This window comes from Alternaria alternata, assembly GCF_001642055.1.
Source record: "Alternaria alternata strain SRC1lrK2f unplaced genomic scaffold CC77scaffold_26, whole genome shotgun sequence".
Lineage (NCBI taxonomy): Eukaryota > Fungi > Ascomycota > Dothideomycetes > Pleosporales > Pleosporaceae > Alternaria > Alternaria alternata.
Window position 1 is genome coordinate 111,500 of NW_017306215.1, and position 22,724 is coordinate 134,223.

General features: G+C 51.3%; 11 protein-coding genes and 2 non-coding genes across 13 annotated transcripts; 4 read left to right on the forward strand and 9 right to left on the reverse strand.

The window, feature by feature from the left end:
* Positions 1–551: 551 nt before the first annotated feature.
* Positions 552–4,228, reverse strand: CC77DRAFT_946700 (hypothetical protein; the record flags this gene model as incomplete). Its single annotated transcript, XM_018535099.1, has 4 exons — positions 552–842; positions 894–4,008; positions 4,061–4,092; positions 4,142–4,228. The coding sequence occupies 4 exons, from the start codon at positions 4,226–4,228 to the stop codon at positions 552–554; spliced, it is 3,525 nt and encodes a 1,174-aa protein (XP_018380684.1).
* A 166-nt stretch (positions 4,229–4,394) lies between these two features.
* On the reverse strand, positions 4,395–5,464 carry CC77DRAFT_455932 (hypothetical protein). The gene is made up of 2 exons (XM_018531769.1): positions 5,274–5,464; positions 4,395–5,217 (listed from the first exon to the last, which is right to left on the reverse strand). Exon 2 carries the CDS (start codon positions 5,191–5,193, stop codon positions 4,552–4,554), a length of 642 nt encoding a protein of 213 aa, XP_018380685.1. The 5' UTR covers positions 5,194–5,217; positions 5,274–5,464; the 3' UTR covers positions 4,395–4,551.
* On the reverse strand, positions 5,422–6,711 carry CC77DRAFT_1025024 (hypothetical protein). Its single transcript, XM_018525989.1, has one exon. It carries the CDS (start codon positions 6,295–6,297, stop codon positions 5,500–5,502), a length of 798 nt encoding a protein of 265 aa, XP_018380686.1. The 5' UTR covers positions 6,298–6,711; the 3' UTR covers positions 5,422–5,499.
* Positions 6,712–7,114: 403 nt separating this feature from the next.
* CC77DRAFT_999494 (hypothetical protein) lies at positions 7,115–7,951 on the forward strand (the record flags this gene model as incomplete). Its single annotated transcript, XM_018536564.1, has 1 exon — positions 7,115–7,951. The coding sequence occupies one exon, from the start codon at positions 7,115–7,117 to the stop codon at positions 7,949–7,951; it is 837 nt and encodes a 278-aa protein (XP_018380687.1).
* Positions 7,952–8,424: 473 nt separating this feature from the next.
* CC77DRAFT_1066161 (hypothetical protein) lies at positions 8,425–9,147 on the reverse strand (the record flags this gene model as incomplete). The annotated part of the gene is made up of 1 exon (XM_018528875.1): positions 8,425–9,147. One exon carries the CDS (start codon positions 9,145–9,147, stop codon positions 8,425–8,427), a length of 723 nt encoding a protein of 240 aa, XP_018380688.1.
* An 81-nt stretch (positions 9,148–9,228) lies between these two features.
* CC77DRAFT_1066162 (hypothetical protein) lies at positions 9,229–9,685 on the reverse strand (the record flags this gene model as incomplete). Its single annotated transcript, XM_018528876.1, has 2 exons — positions 9,229–9,565; positions 9,618–9,685. The coding sequence occupies 2 exons, from the start codon at positions 9,683–9,685 to the stop codon at positions 9,229–9,231; spliced, it is 405 nt and encodes a 134-aa protein (XP_018380689.1).
* A 1,405-nt stretch (positions 9,686–11,090) lies between these two features.
* CC77DRAFT_455441 (hypothetical protein) lies at positions 11,091–13,510 on the reverse strand. The gene is made up of 4 exons (XM_018531764.1): positions 13,318–13,510; positions 12,492–13,261; positions 11,608–12,435; positions 11,091–11,558 (listed from the first exon to the last, which is right to left on the reverse strand). Exons 1-4 carry the CDS (start codon positions 13,418–13,420, stop codon positions 11,211–11,213), a joined length of 2,049 nt encoding a protein of 682 aa, XP_018380690.1. The 5' UTR covers positions 13,421–13,510; the 3' UTR covers positions 11,091–11,210.
* Positions 13,511–13,875: 365 nt separating this feature from the next.
* Positions 13,876–16,146, forward strand: CC77DRAFT_455471 (hypothetical protein). Its single transcript, XM_018531766.1, has 5 exons — positions 13,876–14,223; positions 14,299–14,440; positions 14,510–14,535; positions 14,599–15,241; positions 15,290–16,146. Exons 1-5 carry the CDS (start codon positions 14,155–14,157, stop codon positions 16,003–16,005), a joined length of 1,596 nt encoding a protein of 531 aa, XP_018380691.1. The 5' UTR covers positions 13,876–14,154; the 3' UTR covers positions 16,006–16,146.
* On the reverse strand, positions 16,028–17,800 carry CC77DRAFT_1035008 (hypothetical protein; the record flags this gene model as incomplete). Its single annotated transcript, XM_018526913.1, has 4 exons — positions 16,028–16,266; positions 16,317–16,840; positions 16,890–16,973; positions 17,787–17,800. 4 exons carry the CDS (start codon positions 17,798–17,800, stop codon positions 16,028–16,030), a joined length of 861 nt encoding a protein of 286 aa, XP_018380692.1.
* CC77DRAFT_455475 (hypothetical protein) lies at positions 17,772–18,606 on the forward strand. The gene has a single exon (XM_018531767.1). It carries the CDS (start codon positions 17,902–17,904, stop codon positions 18,382–18,384), a length of 483 nt encoding a protein of 160 aa, XP_018380693.1. The 5' UTR covers positions 17,772–17,901; the 3' UTR covers positions 18,385–18,606.
* Positions 18,607–18,770: 164 nt separating this feature from the next.
* CC77DRAFT_t95 lies at positions 18,771–18,863 on the forward strand. The gene has a single exon. It is a non-coding gene; the product is annotated as a tRNA-Asn (tRNA).
* Positions 18,864–19,336: 473 nt separating this feature from the next.
* On the reverse strand, positions 19,337–20,443 carry CC77DRAFT_1066167 (hypothetical protein; the record flags this gene model as incomplete). Its single annotated transcript, XM_018528877.1, has 3 exons — positions 19,337–19,678; positions 19,769–20,263; positions 20,321–20,443. 3 exons carry the CDS (start codon positions 20,441–20,443, stop codon positions 19,337–19,339), a joined length of 960 nt encoding a protein of 319 aa, XP_018380694.1.
* Positions 20,444–21,509: 1,066 nt separating this feature from the next.
* CC77DRAFT_t96 lies at positions 21,510–21,595 on the reverse strand. Its single transcript has one exon. It is a non-coding gene; the product is annotated as a tRNA-Tyr (tRNA).
* Between the last annotated feature and the right edge of the window lie 1,129 nt (positions 21,596–22,724).

Consider the following 22,724-nt stretch of genomic DNA (forward strand, 5'->3'; position numbering starts at 1 on the left):
GGAGGTGGAGAACCTTGGGAGGGAAGGGGAGGCGGGGTTGAGTAGATCACAGCAGAGAGACGAAGAAAGACACAACTTGTGTGGTACGCAGCAGCCAAGACAGCACTGCAAGATCAGTTGATTCATCCCAGTCCCTTCCTAGATATTTTGTTGCTTAGTGATGAAAATTCCCCGAAGACATCCCATCTTCTCTAACATCAACACCAAGAAAACATTCCCCCCCAAGATGACCCAGATACCGAAGCCTCCTAGATTCAAGATCGAGAGGAAGAAGACGCCAAAACGCGCACCCAAATGTTTTGTGATTCAAAAAGAGATAAAGAAAAAAGGGAAGCTGAACTTCCATGTCCCACCAGCGCCATGCTTGCTATGTACAGTTGCTGCTTTGCAAAAACAGGAATAAAAGTAGAAACAGAAAACCGTTGTATCAAAAGACAGGATTAGAAAAGTAGCGATTAGGTGGTATCGTGCGTAGGACATTAACAAGGAACTTCGTAGACAGAGTTGGGAAAGATCAGAAAGCGTTGTGGAGACGGCAGATGTCACTGTCGCTACGCAGCGGGCGGCGAAGTCATAGGCGATACAGCAGGCGATTCATCCGCACGACGATTCTCGCTTGTGCTCGTCCCAGATACAATGGTAAAAGGTGCTGTAGTGTTCGCTCCAGGAGCTGGGACTACCACTGCACCGTTTGTTTTGGGGCCCAGTTTCGCGGAACCAGGCGGCGTTGTATCCGAATCCTCTTCCGGAATCGTGGGGCAGTATGTTTTGAGGACGTGTTTGAGGGCGGGCCGGCGAATCGGTTTCGAGAGGAAGAAGTCCATGCCTGAGTCGAGGCATTCCTGTGACATGTTAGCATATGGGTAGTCGGAATGGGATCATGGGTTACACACCTTCACATTGCTCTCCTCCGCGTACGCTGTCAGAGCGACGATGGGAGCTGAGAAGCCGGACTGTCGGATGAGTCGCGTTGATTGCAGACCATCCAGGTTGGGCATTTGGACGTCCATGAAGATGAGATTGTATGGAGCTTGACGTTCCATACTCTCCATGACCTTGTCGAGTGCTTCCTGGCCGTCCTTCGCGACAGTCACATCGTACACATCTTCCAGCTTCAACATGCGCAGTACGACCTCTTGATTAGTCTTGTTGTCCTCAGCGACGAGCACCTTGACTTTGTCTCCTCGTTTTGTTGCTTCGGCTTCCACCCGCTTCATAGCCGCGACCTGCGAGTTTGGCGATTCTAGTGGCGCGTTCGAAGCGAAGAAAGGCTGACTGAGACCAACAAGACGGGGTTGATTGTCGGTGTCGAATGCCACCGGCCCTTGTGGAGCAGTAGCAACGGTGTTCCCAGCGACGATCGGACCACTTGTAGCGGATTGTATCGAGCGGGCCGAAAGCGCGTCATCATGTGAGCGGCCTCGCTGCGGCTCGTCGATCGACAGACTCCGGCGCGGTGTCCCGGTTTCCAGGTTCACGTTTCTTGAGCTTGCTGTACTGTCGGCCCGACTGGTGAGATGCTTCAACGGTATTACCATGGTAAACACACTTCCGTGTCCGACCTCACTCTTGAGACCAATTGTACCCTTCATCAACCCAGCAAGTTGCGAACAGATACTCAAACCAAGGCCTGTGCCTCCAAACTTCTTGCTAAGCCCCAGATCACCTTGAACAAAAGGCTCGAAAATCTTGGAGTGTAGATTGTCAGGTATACCTGGACCAGTATCTTCCACCTCGAATTCGAAAGACAACCATCTTCCGGGCGGTGGTGTCGCAGCTCGCTCTTGTGCCATGTAGCGGGCGAACGCGTCTCCTTTGCCCATGACGTTGATGACATTGGCAGTGCCGTAGTTGTGGTCTGGTGGTGTGGCAACCGAAACGGATCCTACCTCAGACGCAGAGGCTCTCATGCGAGTTTTTGAGTTGCGTGTAGAGCTTTGTCGTGATTGTAGGGAGGCTTTGCGACTGTCAGACATGTGGGCCTCTCCAGGGCAACGGATGGTAAGCGTAACAGAACCGCCTTGTGGAGTGAACTTGAGACTGTTCGATACCAAGTTGATAACAACTTGGAGTATCCGATGTTGATCACCGTACAAGACCATGTCCTTGAGACGGCCTAGTCCGAAAGGTCCGAGATCGCGTAGTTCGTTGGGTCGTCCGTTGTCGTCCAGATTATTCTCATATGGTCCCTCGAATTCGACGGCGAGCTTGATACCGCCCTCTCTTGCCTGCTTTTCGAAAATGGCCAAGACTTGCGAGCTGATATCGCGTAACCGGAATTCCTTCTCATCTAGACTTAGTTGCTGACCAACCTGGTTTTTGCTGAACGTCAAGAGATCTGTGAGTAGGTTGAGTAGCAAGTCTCCGCTCTTGTAGATGATGCCTAACGATCGTCTTAACTTGATTGGGTCGTCTTCCGACATGCACACAGCGCACATGCCCAAGATACCGTTCAGCGGCGTCTTCAACTCGTGCGAGATGTTTGCGATGAACAAGGTCTTGCTTTCGTTGGCCGCTTCAGCCGCCTTCTTGCTCTGTTCGAGCTCAGCCGTTCTTTGTGCTACCCTCTCCTCCAGTTTCTCGTACTGCATCATCAGCTCGTCCGTCATCTCGTTGAAGGTGGTCGTTAAGTCGGTGAGTTCGTCGTGGATGAAGTGCTTGCGGTCCTTGACCTTGCCTGGAATGCGGAACTGCCTCCGCCTCGCTGCTTCCTTCTTCTCTGCACGGTTGAGTTTTGCATTCCTCCGATAATGAACGATCTGGCCAAAGAAGCCTTCTTTACGGGCAAGAGCCCCGTCTTCCGAACTGTCATTGGGACCATCGTTTTGCGAGCTGAAATCATCGTCCTCAAACATGTGGGGCGCTACGGTTTTCTTGGTCGCGTCTCGGAGTCTTCGGATCGGCTGGCTGGAGAAATGTGCTACAGGAAACGTGAGGAGTAACATGGCACCCAATGTGCCGAACACACATGCGATGATGACATTGCGTAGGTGGTAGATGGGTCCCCAGACTTCATCATGGGTTTGCTCTACCACAACCATCCAGTCGACCATAGGACTATTGATGACAGCGTATCCAACGGCAACATTGTCGCCATCCTCATTGCTGGTAGAGATGATGCTTCCAGCGTTGTTGGTGGCACCAGTGGGCTTGGTGAAGCCCTTGCGTATGGCGGGATACTTGGTCCAGGAAAATGGCGGTGGATCGAGAGCAGTATCGTATTGGCCATGCCTCTGCACTTTTGATCGCTGCGTTGGCGGGGCAAGATAGCGCACCTGTACGTCCTCGGGAGCGCTAGGGTTTGCAGCATCGTACAGGTACTCGGCAGGGAAAGCATTGGTGGCATTGTTCGGGCCGAAAAGCAGGGTAAGACCGCTCTCGTCGAGGCCCTCCATGGCGTTGACAACATTGGTGATGAGCGATGCATCCAAGACAGCCGTCAGCCATCCAAGAGTATCAATGTTGGACGTGTTATTGATGATGGGAGTGGTAATTGACACTAGGCTGAGTGTTTCGTTGACGCGGTATGGGCCGGAAAAGAGGTAGCTGGTGTTGTCGATAGTTCTGCCTTCGTAGTGTGCCTTGTACGTGTTGACAGTGTCATTGTATGGTATGGTCTCTACAGTGAACTTGGGATAGAGCTCTGGGATGAAACCGTACTCGGTGTCGCCTAGTGTTGCATTCTGTCCGTCGGGCTTGAGTATGGGCAGCACAACGTCCATCATGCTGTATGCAGTCCGACTGAATATAGAGCGCTCGGAGGAGTTGAAGGGGTATATCTGGGCTTGGATAGCCACACGGGTCCGCATGTCACCGGAGAAAATGGCATCATAGTCCTCCTCGACCCGGGACCAGTTTTCATCCGATAAATTTCCACCGTAGTATCGGTTGAGGGCAGACTGTGGAGAGAGACGGTTGGCAGCCTGTTGAGTGAGGATTTGCATGAGAGCCAGGTTCGACGACAGTTGGGCGGCTTTAAGAGAGGCTGTCAGCGTGAGACGAGTCGACCTAAGCGGAGGATTAGTACGGCGCGTCGGTGGTGTGAAATGGCAAGATTTACCGTATATTCAAGACGAAGTTGTGGTTGGTGAGCTGGCAGAGTTAGTACTGGTACGGACGAATATACAGCGTTGGTAGGTACCCATGTTGCGACAGCTATCACAGCCAGGCCTATCATGGAAGCCAGCAGAACCAGACATCCCAACTGCTCACGGATGGGAATCCGCATCTTGACCATAACCCTGCGAGGCGTCGCAGGCTACACGTCGGACGTGCTGTTGAGGGGAGCAACGCAGCCCGGAGAAAGCGAGAGAAAGCGCAGTCGGGGCGGATCTCAGTCAGCTATCCTAGCGGTACCGGCGAGGTGACAGACGCGAACGACGGGAGTTGTCGGTGGAGTGTGTAGGATGTGCGTATCCCATTCCTCGCAGTGGGCGGCGGCGACGGAGTTTTCGCTTGGGTGTTGTGGACGATCAGAGGCAGATCTCGATGCAATCTGGGGTGCGAGTCGCAGAGGGCAGGCGAGGTGGAGTGAAAGCACGGCAGAGGCTACTACGCCCGAAGCAGCAAGACAGGTTCGGCTTTAGGTTCTACAGGGTATATTTTGCTTTTGGCAGCAGGTACCGTACGATTCTTGCGTGCGCGAAAAGAGAGGACGAGCCGGTGTGCTCTGGCGGGCGGACTAAGGTGCGGATGAGTAGCAAGAGACTCAGCGCACGTCGCGTCCACTGTGATGGAAAAGGATGGAGGGCGGACCTCCCGGGGAGAGATTGGCATGAGTTCCCTTTGGGTTAGAGCCGTCAACCGCTGAACATGGGCTGACAGCTCTAGGCTCGCGCGCTGCCTTGGGTTCGCCACGCCTTGCCAGCATTCCGCGGCATGGACTGAGCAAATTACCTGGCCGAGAAGAGAGTGCAATCTGACCGCGCAATGCCGACGAGCCACACCTGTCCTCATTTTGTTGCGCTGCAGCACCAAGCGTGTTGTGTGCGTCTTGTCCGGCTCGCTCTCCACCAGCAAACACGAGTTCAGGCCACTTGGCAAGCGGGGATGGCCTTGTCGTCTTGAACGGGCCCCGTCTCCACTTGCTCTTTTGATCGGCAGATTAACTGGATCCGTTGCGATCCAGACTTTCACCCTAGTCGGCCTTGTGTCCTGTCTTGCCGCCGGGGCAAGACTGGCATGCACTTGCATGACCAAAATAAAAAAAAGAAAGACGTGTGCAACACCAACTTCTCAACGGCTGCTAGGTGCTTGCTGACAGTCGTTCAAACGGTCCGCGCCGCTGTCTCGAGTAGTGCGCTGTCAAGTCGCCTTTCTAGTCAGTCTCATGACACCCAAACCACCCGCCTGGTAGACGATGCCCCGGATCGACAACCCTCTAGTCTTTAGCTACCTTCTCGGCCCTTCCACACGTGGCATAAGCATAGCAATGTGAACTTTTGCATGTTTCACGTCTCGCGATATGTCTTCGTTGTACCCAATCATCAACTACATATATTATCCTGCCCAGTTGCCCACGGTTGAATAGCCTGCTGTCGAGCCCCTATGCAACGACGGCAGCGGCGTGCCTCCTGTCACAGAGCCTACCCTCGCCAACCCATCCATCTTCGGATTCGTATAGTTCCTGCCCATTCTTTTGAAGAAGGTGAGGACAACTATGGTGCCACAGATGACTTTGTCAATCCCACCCGGCGCCAGTGTCAGCCCATCGCGAAACACAGTCATCTCACCGACCTCAGCGCCTCTAAGAGCCAACACACCTTTGTCTGAAAACGTAAAGCGCGCAATGACCTTGCTAGAGCCTTTCTCGTACACACCCAATGCGATCGGTCGCATCTCGAGTACCCAGACGTATGTCTTGTTTCCAACCGTGAGACTCCAGTCTTCAAAGTTCAGCGACTCCATCTTGTACTTTGTACGCAACCCGTCCTCCGAAGCATAGTCAAAATGCGCGCGCGGCCGCCAGGGGAACCCTCCGTCGTTGTCATACGAAAGGGCAGCTATATTGCGCTGGCGCATATCCTGCGACGTATGCAGCACCTCCATCTCCGGCTTCTTCGAGAAGACACGGAAGCTGTTCGTTGTGATTCTGTACGAAGAGGCGAGCGGCCCATTGTAGGCAGCGAGCATCTGTATCTTGCGGTCATACTGGCGAAGATGGTAGGTAACAAGGGGCCCGTCGTATGCGCCGTCATCGTAGGCTGGAGCCGTCTCAGCCTCGCCGTAGCCCGGAAGCTCGTCATCGTGCGCAACGTCCAGGAAGTCGAGAGCATCTACGCGCTGTGTAGCTGCCATTATGCATTTGGTCGTCTAGTATGCCGCTGGTCAGAAGGCGCCGGCATATATACCCTCGCTTGATGCATTGCACCCGTATGGAATGCGAGATTCATTGCGCGTGTGAGCAGTCCGTTGACCTATGACGAGGACAAGACTAGGACGAGACCGGTGCCGAGTCTGTCCAATAGCTGTGTTAGTCATCGTTACACGCGTGAATTTGGTCTGCCTTGCAAACAGCCTCCATTACACGCCGTGCAAACGACCATGAACGGACATTTGTTCACTGAAACGTAAAACCCGTCGAATACAGACGCGTGAAGCCTTGCGAAGAAGAGGTTTGACGCGTGAGGTGTCCGAGTAATAGCGACATCCTTCCTTCCCCACTGACCACTAGCGTCTGGCCCGTGCGCTTTACTCTCTGCACACGTTAAGAGCTACCAACACAACCCAAATAATCTGAGGTTGCGGGTTTGCGAATAAATTCTCCACTAGTAGTCACGTCGTTTCCACAGGGGGCCATGTTTATCTTCCATCAACTCGATGCCACGACTACTGGCTGGCTGCAAAAAGCAATATGCGTCAGAATGGCTCATACACCTCTAGACTGATTTGGCAAAACGCAGCAGCAAGCGCAACCCCAAGTCGCTACCAGTCCCAAATCTCAGCCTCGCCCCTCAACGCGCCAAGCTCTTGATATCTTACATACATAAATGTACATCAGCCACGATGGTTTCGCTGCAATTACCACGACTTTCAGGCTCACACTCATTGTTCCGCTCGCTCGTTTTCAGAACAAGCCAACATTACGGATTCACTCACTACTTCCGCCTTCAAAATGACAGACTCAAAGCCCCTCGTCTTCTATGACATCTCCTCACCAATACAACCTCGCTCTTACGCACCCAATCCCTCCAAAGCCCGTCTAGCCCTTAGCTTCAAGAAAGTTCCCTTTAAAACAACATGGGTCGACTTATTAGACATCACCACCGTCCGCAAGGGGCTCAATTGTCCAGCCACACGCAAGTTAGACGATGGCTCAGACTACAACACCCTACCCATGCTGCAAGACTCTTCCTCCAACAAGATCATTGGGGACAGTTTCGACATTGCAAATTACCTCGAAGACACGTTTCCAGATTCTGGCGGCTGTCTCTTTCCAAAGGACTCCAAGGGCACAGGACTGGATTATGAGAGCCCGAATAAAGATACCATGTTCTTTGCGCCTCTGACGCTAAACGAGGGTGCGAAGAATGAGGCGTATGCAAAGTTCAACACGCATGTCGATGCAACGTTTTCTGCGCATGTCATCCTTGTCTCGCAGTACATGCCGTTTAATCCTGAGACTGCAGAGGCCGTAAAGGCGCAAATGTGTAAGCGAGCGCATTTGGAGTCTTGGGATAGTGTATTTGTTCAGGGTGAGGCTAGGGAACAGCTCAAGGTGGCGTTCAAGGCGGCGCTGAAGTCACTAGCAGACTTCTTTGTGGTAAACGAGGGGGGCCCCTTTTTGGAGGGCGAAAAGGCGAACTATGCGGATTTAATTGTGGGTGGGTGGTTAAACATGATGGCGAAGTGCATGCCAAAGGAGGAATGGGAGGATTTCAAAGAATGGCATGGGGGTGTGTTTGGGAGGTTGCACGACGTATTGCAGGAGAGGTATTTTGTGTGTGTATGATAGGGATGGGTAGCTGGGATCGTCAGCTCGATCTATATTTAAGCTGAAATGATCCTCTTCGAACATCCAGTTCAATAATGGGTTTGCCTCATCGATCGACTGATACCCAAGAGCACTAGTATTTTCTTGACCCATCTCAAGACCTTATCACGCTGTCACTGTTATTACCTTTCATAGTCACTGGAGTTGCACGAGAAGTTGCGTCACTATTTGCATGAGGGATGCAGATACCGTGCAAGTATCCTTCGTGTATATCACGGGATTATTGAAGCAAGTCATAGCCACTGAGTGTTATATGACCTTGAATACCATTGCCGCTAATACTTGGAGCGCCGTCACGCGCCCTTCTGTTCTGTCTAAGATACAGGCAGTAGAGTTCATGCTCGGGCTTCCCGGACTACGTTCGTCGGCGTAGACGTGTCCGAGGCTCTGATGTAGAATACTCGCGAGGATATCAGAGAACGTCCTCTGTATCAGAGTTGTAAATTGGAAAAGGGGTAGGACACGGGAACGGTCCTGGTTGGACCCTCTAAGCCCGCCAGAGCTTCCAAAAACACCTTGTCCTGGTCGTCTTCCCACTCTTCTCGTTCTGCAGCCTTTTCTGCATCATCTGTCAAGTCCTCGAACATTGAGAACCCACTAGGGAATGTCCCAAAATCATCATAGCCTGAGAAGTGGCCTTTACGGCGATGGTCTTTCTGCACCTTCCAAATCCACTTTTTCTGCCAGTCGACCGATGAGAGCGTGTAGTAGTCCGAGACGTCATATTCCTCGAGCCCTTCAATGTCCCAAGCAAGTACACTTACTTTGGCATCTTCCGTGAGCGACTTGTTAACTACTGCGCGTGATCGCTCCAGAGCTGGCATACAGTAGATGTGAAAGGCATGCCATGTGAGTAGGATCGTCAGTTGAAACCCCTTCTTGACTCGCACGTTCAAGAGCACTTCAAGATGGTACCGAAAAGTTTCCAGGCCTTCCGTACTCTGGAGTTTGCATCTTGTCTGCTCGCCTCGTCCGATGAGAACGTCTTGACGTAAGGGAATTTCAAGGCGCCGGATGTGATCGAGAGGCTTGACACCCAGGTGGAAGTGATCTCGATACACCAGGTCAGTGAGATCTTCAAGGTGGTCAGGCTCTACGGAAAGAGATCGGGTGCTGCGATAGTAGGCTTTGACAACCTCAGTAGCGACGTACATCCCGACGCACTCATGGTGCGCCCAGCACGGAAGTTCCCACCAATCGAAGCAACGACAGTTGTCTTGCGTGCAAGGTATGGCTCAAGGCACGACTTTGGTCCCCTTCCGTTGCTGATGGCTGTCCTGTGAGGATGGAGGAGACTCAAGTGAATTGTCCGAACTGTTTCCGTACAGAGTCACGTCGTCGAAGGTGAGGCAGAGCATGGTCCAATCCCAGACGTAGTCGTAGACCATCTCGCGGAGCTCGCACGGTAGGGTGACGTAAAACTTGTCGGCGAAGGTACGACATAGCTTCTTAGCGATGAAGCGGCTGAGCTGGTCACATTCGCTGCCCACGTCTGTTCGCCTGGTCCTCAGCTTCGCGACTTTTTCTTCCAATGGATCAAGTTTGCGTCGGAAGATTTCTTCTGCGGGAGACCTACAAGACGTGAGCATTAGTCAAGAGTTGTCTCGAAATTCTCGTCACTGACCTGTCAAAGTCCGCCTCAGCGGCCTCGAGCGTGGGCTTGTTGTCACTGAGCGAGGCCGCGTCCCCCATCGTTGTTGCTTGGGCTAGACGACAAGTTGCCGAATGTGGCTACGTATAAAGCATTGGGACAACGGGTGTTGAGTAACGCGAACAAGGGTTCGCGCTAGTGACACGCTAACCGCGATTGCTGGTGCAGGTGTCACGAAAGAGGAAGTAGCCCTGTGAAGTTGCGCAGGTGTCACGTTCGCGAAGTTACGTATGATATGTAGCCCTCAAAACCCAGTTTCTCAGTGCTGTACCCTCAGCAGCGACGCTCTTTTCCACTTTCCATATAGCATGTTGCATACTCAGCAGCCATCATGTCCTCGCAGCTGGTGTTCAGGCCTTTATCAGAGGATGAATTCCGCATACTAACACTTCTACCTGCAACATCGTTGTCAGCACCCCTCAGATTTCAGATCTTCCACACGAAATTGTGCATTCCGCAGGTCCCTTACGCAGCAATATCGTGTAACTGGACTTCCAGGTCGGACGGTAATGATCACAGCAATGGCGACCTCTATGAATTGGTGGACGTCGATGGCCACGAGACATCCCTCTGCCATAACCTGGCGATGGCAGTGCGTTCTGTTCGTCTCGAGGTTTCACAATGCCTTTGGGTATATGCATTATGTATAGACCAGTCCAACACGGCTGAACGAAACATCCAAGTAGTGCGCATGTAAAACATCTTCTCAAATGCTACCAATGTTTTGGCATCGCTGGGACCAGCTGCGAAAGGTAGCGGCCTGGCGATGGACTTCCTTGCACACCTGGCAAGGCACTCTTGTGAAGAACACATTGGAGCTTGGCTTGGGAACGAAGGCGTGCATCCTTCTACGCACGTGCTTCAGGCTTTGAACGAGCCTGGCGCAGCATGCGCGAGTTGAGATTTGGCGGGGTGGATTTACAGCATCTTGTCGAGACTGAACTGGCAGCTGAACAATACGACCACTCTACATCTGCATCATTTAACCCTCTTTGGACAGCTCTCGAGCATAGCGCTGGCCAAGCCTGTTTCGAACGGTTCGTATTCACTACAAGCGGAGGATATCTTGGAATCGGTTCTTCCACAATAGAGCCCGGAGACAAAGTCGTCATACTCCTGGGTTGCAAGGTGCCGGTGGTATTACGGCCGCTTGATCAGGGCGGCTACAAGCTAATCGGGGAATCGTATGTAGACGGCATGATGTACGGTGAGATGATGATGAAGGTAGTAGGACAAGGCATGTCTTCCACGTCGATTGAGTATCTTGACATTCTCTCGAAGCTTCCGTGGCGCGCGCGCACTATCGGAGATGTGGTAGCTTTGTAATAGTCGAATGCAGTATAGTGAGGTATTGATGCTCAGGCAGACTGGAGATGGAGGCGATTCGCTGAAGATCGGCGGATAAAGTGGGCCTGATCTAGACTCCAGAATTCTAGACTATCGAACATGGCGATCGCAACTCAGAAAGTCGGAAGAAGAAAATTGCTCTCGTTCTCGGATATAAACTGTTTGAATTTTATCGTATTTACCACATATGTACACTGGCCCGCTTCGCCTTTTTTAGGCTCATTGGGCATCGTAAGGGGCGTCTGTCCTCATGATGTAGATCTCGCCGACGAGGACAACCAGACCGACGAGCATAGTAATCGCAATGATAGGCAGGTTGACGCGTGCAAATTCCAAACCGCCGACATGGATGTGTTTTCTGCCCAAGATATCGCGCCAAAGCATGCCTGCTAGCGATGCACTGAAGGCCAGACTGAAGGCACCGTAATTGACGCCAATTGCCATGCTGTAAATCGTGCCCCAAAAGGTTCGGTCGGAGATCGGATTGCCATTCAGACGGTGAATCTCTTGCCATGCCTGGATCACCCTAGAAATGAGGATTGTGGTGCCAATGTTGGTACCAGCGAACTACTCAAACATTAGCTATTGGCATTCTGCGACAGTACCGAGAACTTACATTGCACAATATGACTGAGACGAAGCCCATACCGCCGATTGCACCAACTGTGCCGGTCTTCTCAACCCAGTGATCCCATCCGTGTGCGAAAACTGGAACCCAGCCCTTAGTGACCAGGGCCTGGACCAGTACGAACATACAGAATGCGAAAGGGACCAGCGCCAAGGGAAGATGATGGAAAACGGTCATGGTTGTCGGGAATGTCTCCTGTGCCCATCTATATGTGTCTGCGACGAGCGACGCTAGAGTGGTTGGTATTGGCTTCTTGCTTGGCTCCAACTTCTTTTCTTCCTGTGACACGGGTTCAAGCTTTATCATTTCGTGTGTTCTCCCGCTCAAAATGTGACTGGAGGCCTCAGCCAAGGTATGAGACTTTTCATCAGAGTCCTGGTTCGTTTGCTGATCCGATTCGGGGGTGATTGCGTCCGCTTCCTCCTGTGTGATAGACTTCCTCCTTATCTCCCTTTCGGCGAGTGCGGTCTCTGCTCTTCGTCGGCCCTCGTGAGCGATCTTCCGCGTCTCTGCTCTACTAAGCCACCCCATTGTGAGATCGAAAATGAGCATGACGAATGCGGCGGGTAGCGTGACCCAGAACACTGGGCGTTCGTGCGTGCCTTGAGAGGCAGCATTGATCGCTAAGACGGTAATAAGGGTAGCTGCCATGATTGCTGCTCCGAAAATCGCGCCTTTCTTATCCAAGAAGGGATTCAGAACTTCCTCGAGGGACATCTTCTTCTCTTGTTCGTCGTCACTACTGTTTGGATCACCGTCGCTCTCTTCTGGCCCGCTTTTGGCGAAAGGAATATTGGGATTGACTGGCTTCTTGTTCTGTTGAGGAGCATTTTGTCAGCGTATATAGCACACACCTTTTTTTGGTCGCTTACCTTGAGCTCATCGGGAAGATCCTCCATCTTGATGGATGCAGGGATAAGAGACTCATCATGGAAGATAATGTATAGCAAGAAAGGATACAACACGACTCCTGTAACAAGAACCGGAACGATGATATTTGCCGTGTACTTGATGAACGTGATCTCAAATGCGCCAGCCAGGACAAGGTTGGTAGGGTTGGAAGACACCAGTATTGCCGATGCGATATTTGCACAAGAGAACTGCGTGAAGATCCAAGCTCTTGGGTGCTTGATGTTGCTTGATACGCGCGTCATATATGACAGGAAGGCAGTACCAGACAGGATAACCGGGTCGTTTCCAATGAAAGCTGTGAGAAGGAAGAAGAAGGCATACAGGTAGAAGAAAAGTCGATGGCCGACTTTCCCTCCCTTCTGCAGCACTTTGAAAGCCAGCCATCTGATGAGACCGGAGGCGTCGACCGAGATGGCGATATAAGCAAGAGAGAGAAAGAAGAGCATAATATCGTACGGCACGATACCCTGATCGCCAAGAGTGCCGCCTTTTACTTCCTTCGCACCAATAGCAAGGATAGCGAGCAGAAAGAGGTCTGCTACCAGCGGAGCTGTAATGAAGTTCATTGGAAAGTCGAATCGCACGAAAGATCCAGGCTTGCCATTCCGGACTCTAGTCGGATGTTGTGGTGGTGGTATGATGCGCAACGCACTCACGATCTTGAGGAACGGGGTCCATATTATCCGTGGGAGATAGATGGGAACGTGGAAAGGAAACAGAACATTGATGTCTATAAGCGTTGAGGATTAGTTGAGTTTGCGACGTCAGTACAACCATCCTACTTACTTGTCAAAACAAAGACAATCAGTGTCACTATAGAGCGCCATTCTTTGATCTTACTAGTATCAAGGTCTGGCCTTTCCGATTGGGTGGCACGCTGAGAGATCATGTCGTGTCTTGGAGTAATGCTTGGAAGCCGCCGTGCAAATTGCTTTTGGGGGCAGAAAAACTCCAGGAGGTATCTTGACGGTTAAAGTGTGCCCAAATCAGGCTTTTGGTAAGGCCCGATTGAAGAGTGCATGTATACGCTAGACGTTACAGGCGATCTGTGAGCCGGCGTGCCTGGACCTTAGTCGTGACCGTGAGGATCAGTACCGATGCCGAGAAATTGCTTGTGCCATGTGCGAGATGACGCGCGACATGACCCTGGCGGTAGGCAAGTGAGGCTCTTTGTATTACCTTGATAAGTGCAGGCTAAGAGGCGGTGTTGTAAAAAGGCTTGCTGCCGAGGATGACAAGATGATGGCATCTGGGCGACGGTTGGGCCGCTAACAACTAGCCCCACCCGTATTCGAAAAGGGTCCAGTCGCGGGCTGGTCATGCCGTCTACTCAGCCTCTCGCCTTATGCAACTGTAGCACGTCAATGCCATATAGTTCACCGGTGGGCTGCATTACCCCAGATCATTGGAGATCTACAGCACACATGGAACGCCTTACTGTCCGGAGGCGCACCCGTTTGCGCAGTGCGCATTACCTTTGCCGCTGCTCTCCCTTTGCGACAGTCCGCTCAGTAATGTCTTCATCTCATCTGCCTTTGCTCGTACTATGTGAGCATCTCGGCAACTCGAGCGCTATCCACGTTTGCGACGCAAAGTGTTGCGACAGCTACTTCAACAGCTACAATGTCTAGCCCTGCAGTACAAGTCGTTTGTGCCTGGCCAATTTCATCCAACTATGGCGCAGGATCGCGTGTTAGTACTCCCTCATCCTAGCATACCCGTGTTGAGCGGGTCTGGGCCTATCAGAGAACTGATGCATGAATACAGATTTTGTACTATGTCCTGGTCGCGGCATGTGTAACTTTTCGCAAAGCCGAATGGCTGCGAAATACGTGCCTTGCTGCCGTCTTGATTCTGCCGGCCATTTCTGCTCTCCAAGCCCTCGTGCTCGCTTCGGCGCATACGAATGGTCAGTACAACAGCCACCAAGAACGTCAAGAACACCCAAGAAGAGCGAATCTAACAACGAACCATGTAGGCGGCGTTGATATGGATATATATGGAGTAAGCTCTTGGTATCTAACATACGCGTGTGACGTAAACTGATTTCATGTCTTCACTGTGTAGGCTTTCCAGTTCTGCGCGATCGGAATTCTGGCAGCGCCTTTGACTGTGAGGCTGTCGCGAACCTACTTCCAGTCTCCAGGGCGCAACATCATATTTCTCTGGACGATACTGATCTTGATGGGATTGTTGGCCCTCTGCGTGGAATTCTACCGGGTCACCTCAACGGCCTGCAGCAGCGATGATGATGGAAACCCTTTTTACGGCACCGCCAACTTCCCATACGAACATGCTAGATGTAACTTGACGTGCTCCGAAAGCGAGGGTCCGATATCTCCAATGCGGGGAGGATCCGCGTCCGACGTCTATGTTATTCCTGTGCCGCGTATCTTGTCCTTCAACGCCGCCATGCTACTTTCTGCTGGATTCTGCATCCCCGCGATATTATCTCTAATATTTACCTGGGATAAGATTTTGGAGATCAACTGGAAGAGGCGACGGCCTGTTGAGCCTCTCAACGCTCGGATTGAGGGTGCGAATATGACTGTTGGAGAGCTCAAAGGCATCAACAACGTCGTGAGGAAGTTCTTGGGCGTCATCGAAATTCCGTTGTTTGGCGGGGTGATTATCACGATTATTGGGGTTGGCGAAGCGAACTTCTTCAGTCCACAAGTACGATTTATGACTGAGCCCATGGCTTCGATTGGTAAGCAGAGGATCATAGCGATATGCCAGTTTCTAACATGTTCGTTAGGACAATGGTCACCAATAGCTGGAACAATCATGGCCGCCCTTGGTTCTCTTTATATTCTGTGGTCAACCAGCGGCGACGACGTCCCGAAAGGGAAGCCCCCGAACCAATCCGAGAACTCCGATTCATCACGTATCAGTCGCAGTAGTGAGCGACAACCTTCTCAACGGTATCCTTCGCCCGTATATCTTGGCCCTGATAGAGAGACGGGGGATGGTCTGGGTATACGATCAGAATCGCCCAACGTTATCGAGTTGACCCCGACCGTCACGTATCCTGATTCTGAACGTCATACGGGTCCTGCCTCTCAGGCTATTCGGCAAGATACTCACCAACTGGATCAGCCAACAGCTGGCAGAAACCGGATACGAGGTTGGTTGACATCAGCTGGGAATTACCTCGGGGATGCAGCACATGAAAGACTTGATCCAGACCATGAACGAGTTGATGAGGAGACTCAGAGGTTTCCAGAGGTTCCTGGCGAGATTCTGCGAAATCCCGATCTGGAACGCATCAGTCGCACGTACAGTCAGCTTCGCGAAGAAAGGGCAAACAGCGTATACGCGGCAAGCATCATGTCTTCACCAGCGCTTGAAGGTAGTGCATCTCCGGCACCTACGTCTCCGCCACCACACCAAGAACCTCCGCGTCCTGAAACTAGTCCTTCTCGACAGCCGAAACGGCGAGATACACTAGAAGTACCAAAGGGAGGGCATTGAACAAGCGAAAGTCACTGATCGATTACAAGCCAAACCAGGCTTCTGACACTGTCAGATGCGAAGGAACACTATGTCCTACACCCACTGCCCAGATACCCTCGACGCTTGGACCGAAGTCATCAGTGCGATAGTTCCTCTCTGGTGTATCCTTCTTCGAGCTCGTCGGTGTGGTACTAACACCAAATACATTGGTCCATTGCTTCAACGTCTCATCGTAGTTCTTTGGGCTAAGTGTTCCGTCTACAGAGCCATGCCAAAATTCTGGATACGTCAGTACATGGTTCACACGCGTCTTGCTCTCCACAACTTACGCATGCGCGGGCGTGTTCCGTTATATCCTGGATACATTCCCCGAACTACATCGCCCCAGTGTTGCGCAGTCGAGATGGACTGTCCGCCAGAACAAGTGTTGTTCCACGCTGCTGCTGCCCCGGAGGCGGAAACGAAACACCCAGCTGGGACACCAGAGTACAGCGATACTGCGCTGATGAGCTCGGGATAAGTGGCCGCGAGGACATTGCTCATCATGCCACCAGAAGAACCACCAGTGACGAACACTTTCTTAGGGTCGATCTTGTACTTATCGATCGCATACGTAATCATATTCGCAATAGCATTCGAATCGCCGCCACCGTTATGCGACAGCGAGGCCTTGCTGGACACATCCCAACACTCGGTTGTCGAGCTTGGCCAGACTGTTACGTACCCTTTGGTATCTGAGCCTTTCTTCCAAGGAATCAGGGAGTTCTGGAAGTACTTCTGCGCCGATGATTGACACGAGTGGATTGCCACGACCAGCGCGTCACTCTTAACTTGATCGGGTACGTACACCCACCTTTCGTGTGGTGTTAACTAGATACAAGAGATGGATGGGTTTTACGTACATGCCAGGCTTCGCTCGCGCACTACCGCCATAGTTCGAGACTTGAGTCAATTGCGCAGCAAAAACGCCGGACACAAGAGCGAGGCTTGAAGCAAGATATTGGATGCGCATCTTGGGAGAGTTGAAGGCAGTCAGAATGATGAAAGGGTTCCATTCTGGAACTTGATGGTTATATGCCCATTCACACTCGATTCCTCCACATCAACAGGTGGGGTCGATCTTGATTCGTGGAATTTGGACTGTCAATGCCATCATGTATACTCTGAATGATGTTGCGCTACCTGAGGTACAGTACTCGTCAGAGTATGTTGTTAGATAGATCCGGGTAAACAGTAAGGTGTTCGTAATCAAGCTTCAAACCAAGCATTTTCGCAAATTACCCACATTATTATAACCCTGCACCCCACGTCTATCAACTAGCGACTGCCGGCGCGAAGGATAATGTATGAATGTCACTGGTTGTTGCATTGTCAGATTTTGATGAGTTCGCTCTAGGTGCCGAACGGAACTTTACGTCAAGTGCAGCGTCTAGACGAATGTCGCATAACCTGAGAGCAATGGCAATATAAGAGGAAACCAATATGTGCCGATTTATGACTTTGGCTCCGGACAGAAGGGTAGCTTTGTTGATGTTTGGTACGTTATATGCAGCAGGTATTGGCGTTATGTGGGGAAGCCTTCACAACGTTCACACTCATCGTCATATCGTCTCTTGTGAATTAGTAGTCGGATTGAACCTAGGTGTCATTTGACGCAACCCGAGCCAAGTGTTCCTTTCATAACTCGCTCCCCCGTGCTATCTCATAGTGGAGGCATTTGCGATGTGGGACCTCCTCGCCTCTATCGCTGTACTGCTAGCCCATCATGTTTCCGCCCACGGAGGTGCTCTCAACTATACTGTTGGCGAGACATGGTACCCAGGGTAAGATCTTGATGTTACAGTCTTTCTAAACGACGACTGTCGCGACCCAACTAACAACAATTCCAGCTACGACCCCTACGGCGATGAAGCCATGCAAGACGCTGCCTCGTGGATGCCACAACGAAAATGGATATCCAACAACCCCATCTTCGAAACCACCAACTCATCCTTGTCCTGCAACACACCCGGCACTCCCGCCCGCGCTTACATACCCATCCGTGCAGGCGAGAATATAACCGCCGTGTACGCGTACTGGGTGCACACCGTCGGTCCTATGATAGCATGGATGGCATACTGCGACAACGCCGACAACGACTGCACGACCTTCTCCAGCGAAACGGCAGACTGGTTCAAGATCGGGGAGAAGGGGTTATTGGACGGAAGCATTGAGACTGGAGAGTGGTTCCAGAAAGCGTTCAGCATGTGGGACGGGAGCCCAAGTTTGTGGAGTGAGAGGGTGCCTGTAGGGTTGAAAGCGGGGAGGTATTTGGTGAGGCATGAGATTATCAGTCTGCATTCGGCGAATAGTATGTATATGCTTCTTTCCCAGTCTAAGTTGTGTGCAAGGCGCTAACATGTCGTACCTGCTTAGAACCGCAGTTTTACCCTGAATGCGCGCATTTGGAAGTCAGCAATGATGACAAAGGTGTGATTCCTAGCAAGGAATACATGGCTAAGATTCCAGGAGTGTGGAGTATGGATCGTACGTATACGGACGACTGGAAGGAGAGCCTGCAGCTGATCACTAGTAGAACCTGAGATCAATATCGACATCTATAGTCCCGAGATCTCGACGAAGACGGTATACAATATTCCGGGCCCACCCATTTGGTCGGTGGAGACGTAGGTCGCGATATGGAGCGACCGTTGGGCCTAATCATCGCGGGCATGCGTCTCGACATGCAAATACCTGGAATTAGAACTGTGTCAATTCAAAATCTGCACATCAAAATTCATATATCCTCTGTGGCGCAATTGGCTAGCGCGTCTGACTGTTACAGCTTGCAGTAGCAGTCCATCAGGAGGTTGGAAGTTCGAGCCTTCCCGGAGGAGCTGAATTTTTGGCCATGTGTGCGGACCGGGCGGTAAGACTGTGCGGGCTGACGACGGCAATATATTTTTTGAATACTAGAGTTGTGGGTAACGGCATGAAGGAAGCAGCTGCGGAGGATCCACATGAGTGCGCGCTTACATAAAGGGCAAACGTCATCAGCTAGCTAGCGTGCTTGACGCGCTCTTACCTGCCTTTGCTTATCACAACAACGCACGTCAGCACATGCAAAACGCCTCGAAGACAGCGACTTGTGACGTGATAATGCGACAAAGGTTGTTCTTTTTTGCAACGATCTAGCTACACTCTGTAATTCTGCGCGCCCTCATCGCGTGACGGCGCCATCCCGATCATCACATCAGCATTGACAGGCTTAACGCGGCTTCCAATTCATGCAGTTGTCGAGCACATAACGATTCCACTATAGTTTCCATGCTTGTCCACGCGTTACGCGATCATTACAGCCTCCCAGCGATCATACGCATGCGTACCCTCCAGTCTTGTTGCGCAAACCGGCCTTTACACTGATGCCCGCGTTGCTGCCCCTCACACCATCCCTCACTCTAGGACTCATGTCATCTTTCTCATCGGGCTCTGAGGCAGCTTTGGCTCCCTGTGTCTTAGTGCCTTTCCGATGAAGTCGGGTCGCGGGTATCTTGATGGGTGCTTGCTGGTCTGCGACTTCACCCGTATCTGTAGTAGCAGACAGTAACTCGGAGTCTTTAGTCAGAAGAAGAGTTGCGATAGGACGCGTTCTCAGTGTCGCTTTCGCAGATGGCGATACATCAGATACGTGTGTTGTAGGCCTGTGGTCATCCTTAACAGCGTATGTTAGTCTAACTGATGGTCTAGCAGATGGCGCTCAATGCACGGTACATGAGCCATATGATCCAGCTGCAATACCTACAAGTTCTCCATCCTCTGCCAGGGATATCTCGTCATCTCTCAATAGTAACTCCTTAGTCTCCCGTCGGCCAGCAGCACGCTCTCGTTCGCGACGTCTCTGGAACGCAGCTTGGTCCTGGAGTTTCCGCTGGCGTCGCTTTTGATGGCTGGTCATGCCCTCCCACTCTCTCGACAGTTCTTGCCGCTCCGCATTATCTGCCAATGCTGCATCGTATTCGGTCTTGAATATCTCAAAGATGAGCTTCCATTTGACTTCGGTGGTGGGGTAGCCGTTGCGCGCGTCCCTAATGTCGATATTGAAGCCCTTCAGATACGGATGCTTGGCGCATCCTTTCGGAGAAATGCACTGGAAGCGCTGGCCACATACTACGACTTGGCCGTATGTGTCTGACTTTCTGTCTTTGTCAACGATGGGAGCAAGATACCAGCAAAAGTGCAGCGCGCTGACACATCTCATGCTTGGACTGCCGCCACACTCCTTGTCCTCGCAGTGATGCTATGTTTGAAGCTCAGTACTTTCTTCGTATGAGCTCCGCCAATTGCGGTCACTTACAGCGCTGTTCATTTTCTCCTTGGTGCGAATGTTTCTCATCATAGCGATGTTGCTCTCGTTTTTGACATAGCTGCCGTATATTTCATCCAGATCCAGGGCGCTCTGCCGCGCGTAATTAGGCATTTCTGTGGCGATCGCATTCGGTATTCACTACGTGGTAGTAGCTGATATGTACTGCAGCTGGATGAATAGAGTCGGGGAAATCCTGTCAGTAAGTAAGATTCTGGCCTCCGGCGGTAGAACGCGGGACATCTAATGGTCATTGCAAGAGTTGCAGGTCTCCGCAACAACAGGCACTGTTTATCTGCTCATTGTTGTTGTTGCCTATAGGTTTACCTAGCTTGGCTCGTATACTTACTCTGACTATCGCGGACGTCATCCGACTATCGGAGATTTGCTCCTACGTATCAGGCTTGTCTTGAACCATATCTTGCATAGATGCCCTTGAATACCCATATATGGGGGTCAAGCTTGCTGATAATATAGAATGAGCTTACTACTAGCCTGATCGAACTCTACGTGGACGCTGATAGCAACCAAGACAGCTCCAAGTTCGTCGTCCTCGGTCTCGATCAGTCATTTCACGCGACTCGATTAGCACTTGGCTAGGATTATAGTGCGCAAACAATACTGCTCAGATAGTTCTCGAGACGTCGGCCGCGGTACACTATCTGAGGCATCGTCACCGAGTCTTCGGTCTTACGCGATGTCGCACAACTGTTCCGCAAACTGGGCTCAAATAAACTTGCTCATGGCAGTCAGATTCAAAATACACACATGGCAATCAACTATCAAAGAAGGTTGACGGGCAGATTAAGCGCCGATTTACACCATACTTGAAGTTTTCTTCTATAAAGCCCTCCTTCTATATGATCACGGCGTTGCGATAGTTGCAATTGAGAATGTAGGAATAAAAGACGTTTTCTTCAGCAGATATGATGCATTACCAGGAAAAGGCGTCGTATCTTTGTTGGGTGAAAATGGCGAGCGGAAACAGCTGCTTCGGTAGCGCATAGCCCCCTCGCTTCCGCTGCCCACCAATCCCACGCATTCAGCAAAAGACGCGATACTCTCACGTCTTCACCTCAAGAGCAACGCGCATCGAGCAAAAAAAGCCGTAGCCGTTCTCTGCCTCAAGAACCGAACCAGTGATCATGCACCTCTCAAAGAGGTGCAAAAAAAGAACTGATCTCCCCACCATGAGTCGAACAAGGGACCTTCTGATAACAGCAGATATTACAGTCAGACGCTCTAAACCAACTGAGCTACGGGGAGAATGTTTCGTATCGAAACCGTGCTTGGTTTGATTGATGAGTCAGCGAAGAAATAAAAATTAAATAATGTCTAATGAGGTTTTGACGATGAGGGAAGAAGGACGTTCTCCAGTTATAGCATCGTGCGATGACTCGTGGGGTGGGTCGTTATCGCGCTGATTCTTAAGCCGACGGCTTTTAGCCAATACTTCAAAAACACATAAAACCTAGCTCCAACACGACGTGACTGCCGTGACTGGCCTTCACTATACGTCGGACCTTCGTCATCTCATATATCCTACCACTGATTCTAAGTTACAAATAAGATTTTCGTATATGTTTTAGCGACACCAGAAGAACGACCTTGATTGGCGCCTGGAACCTCAAAGGAAATTTGAACCACAGCATTTGGCTGAAAACTCATTGCCTGAGAGGTCTGAAGTGGGATGATGTATCCATTATCTGGGGTATCTCCTCTGGACTGGCACGACAAACAAACCTACGTTACAGTCGCAGTTCTCCAGAGCTTTCTCTCCATCTCTTACGTCATGTGCTTATATGTAAAGAAGAGCGCTACGCAATGGTTGTAGCAGGTCCCGAGCTTGAGTAGGCTTCTGATTGTACGTTTGACCAGTCGTTTCCTACCCCTTTGGTAAACTCCGACAGGTGTTCTAGGGTCTCGGCGTCGTCCGTGATGTCACGACTTCTCCTTATGCTATAGACAAAATCAACTAATTTTTCCATGATCTCCAGGTCCGTCTCCAATGTGTACTGACTAAATCTATCTCTAACCACACAACACTTCGTGTTCGTAGTTTGCAGAATCGCTCTAAACTCCAGTGATAGCTCGGATATGATTATGGGAAGGCTACTTTCACTATTGCGCATAAGCAGTGGTAGGTTTATCAGTTTCTTGGGGGGTTCGAGTTCGAGTCCATGTTCTCGTACCCAAGACGGTTTCCATTCGAAGCCAATGATCCGATGGGACATGCAGGCGGTGCTGCACTGCGAGTCGCAAGCTTCAAAAAGGATGGACACTGCTGTGTCAGGACCTGTACTGGAGTAAACCTGTAATGACACAACAGCTTGCTCGAGTACCGTGGGTCGATCTCGTGTATGCACAGCGAGAATGATTCCGGTAACGCCTGGTT

Bases quoted from the DNA above. Each gene is read 5' to 3' on its own strand.
- CC77DRAFT_455932 (XM_018531769.1), bottom strand. From the start codon at position 5,193: ATGCAAGTGCATGCCAGTCTTGCCCCGGCGGCAAGACAGGACACAAGG.
- CC77DRAFT_1025024 (XM_018525989.1), bottom strand. From the start codon at position 6,297: ATGGCAGCTACACAGCGCGTAGATGCTCTCGACTTCCTGGACGTTGCG.
- CC77DRAFT_455441 (XM_018531764.1), bottom strand. From the start codon at position 13,420: ATGATCTCTCAGCGTGCCACCCAATCGGAAAGGCCAGACCTTGATACT. The intron at 13,262-13,317 runs GTAAGTAGGATG...CAACGCTTATAG, and splicing joins GATTGTCTTTGTTTTGACAA to ACATCAATGTTCTGTTTCCT. The intron at 12,436-12,491 runs GTAAGCGACCAA...GCTCCTCAACAG, and splicing joins ATCTTCCCGATGAGCTCAAG to AACAAGAAGCCAGTCAATCC.
- CC77DRAFT_455471 (XM_018531766.1), top strand. From the start codon at position 14,155: ATGTCTAGCCCTGCAGTACAAGTCGTTTGTGCCTGGCCAATTTCATCC. The intron at 14,224-14,298 runs GTTAGTACTCCC...GCATGAATACAG, and splicing joins ACTATGGCGCAGGATCGCGT to ATTTTGTACTATGTCCTGGT. The intron at 15,242-15,289 runs GTAAGCAGAGGA...CATGTTCGTTAG, and splicing joins TGAGCCCATGGCTTCGATTG to GACAATGGTCACCAATAGCT.
- CC77DRAFT_455475 (XM_018531767.1), top strand. From the start codon at position 17,902: ATGCAAGACGCTGCCTCGTGGATGCCACAACGAAAATGGATATCCAAC.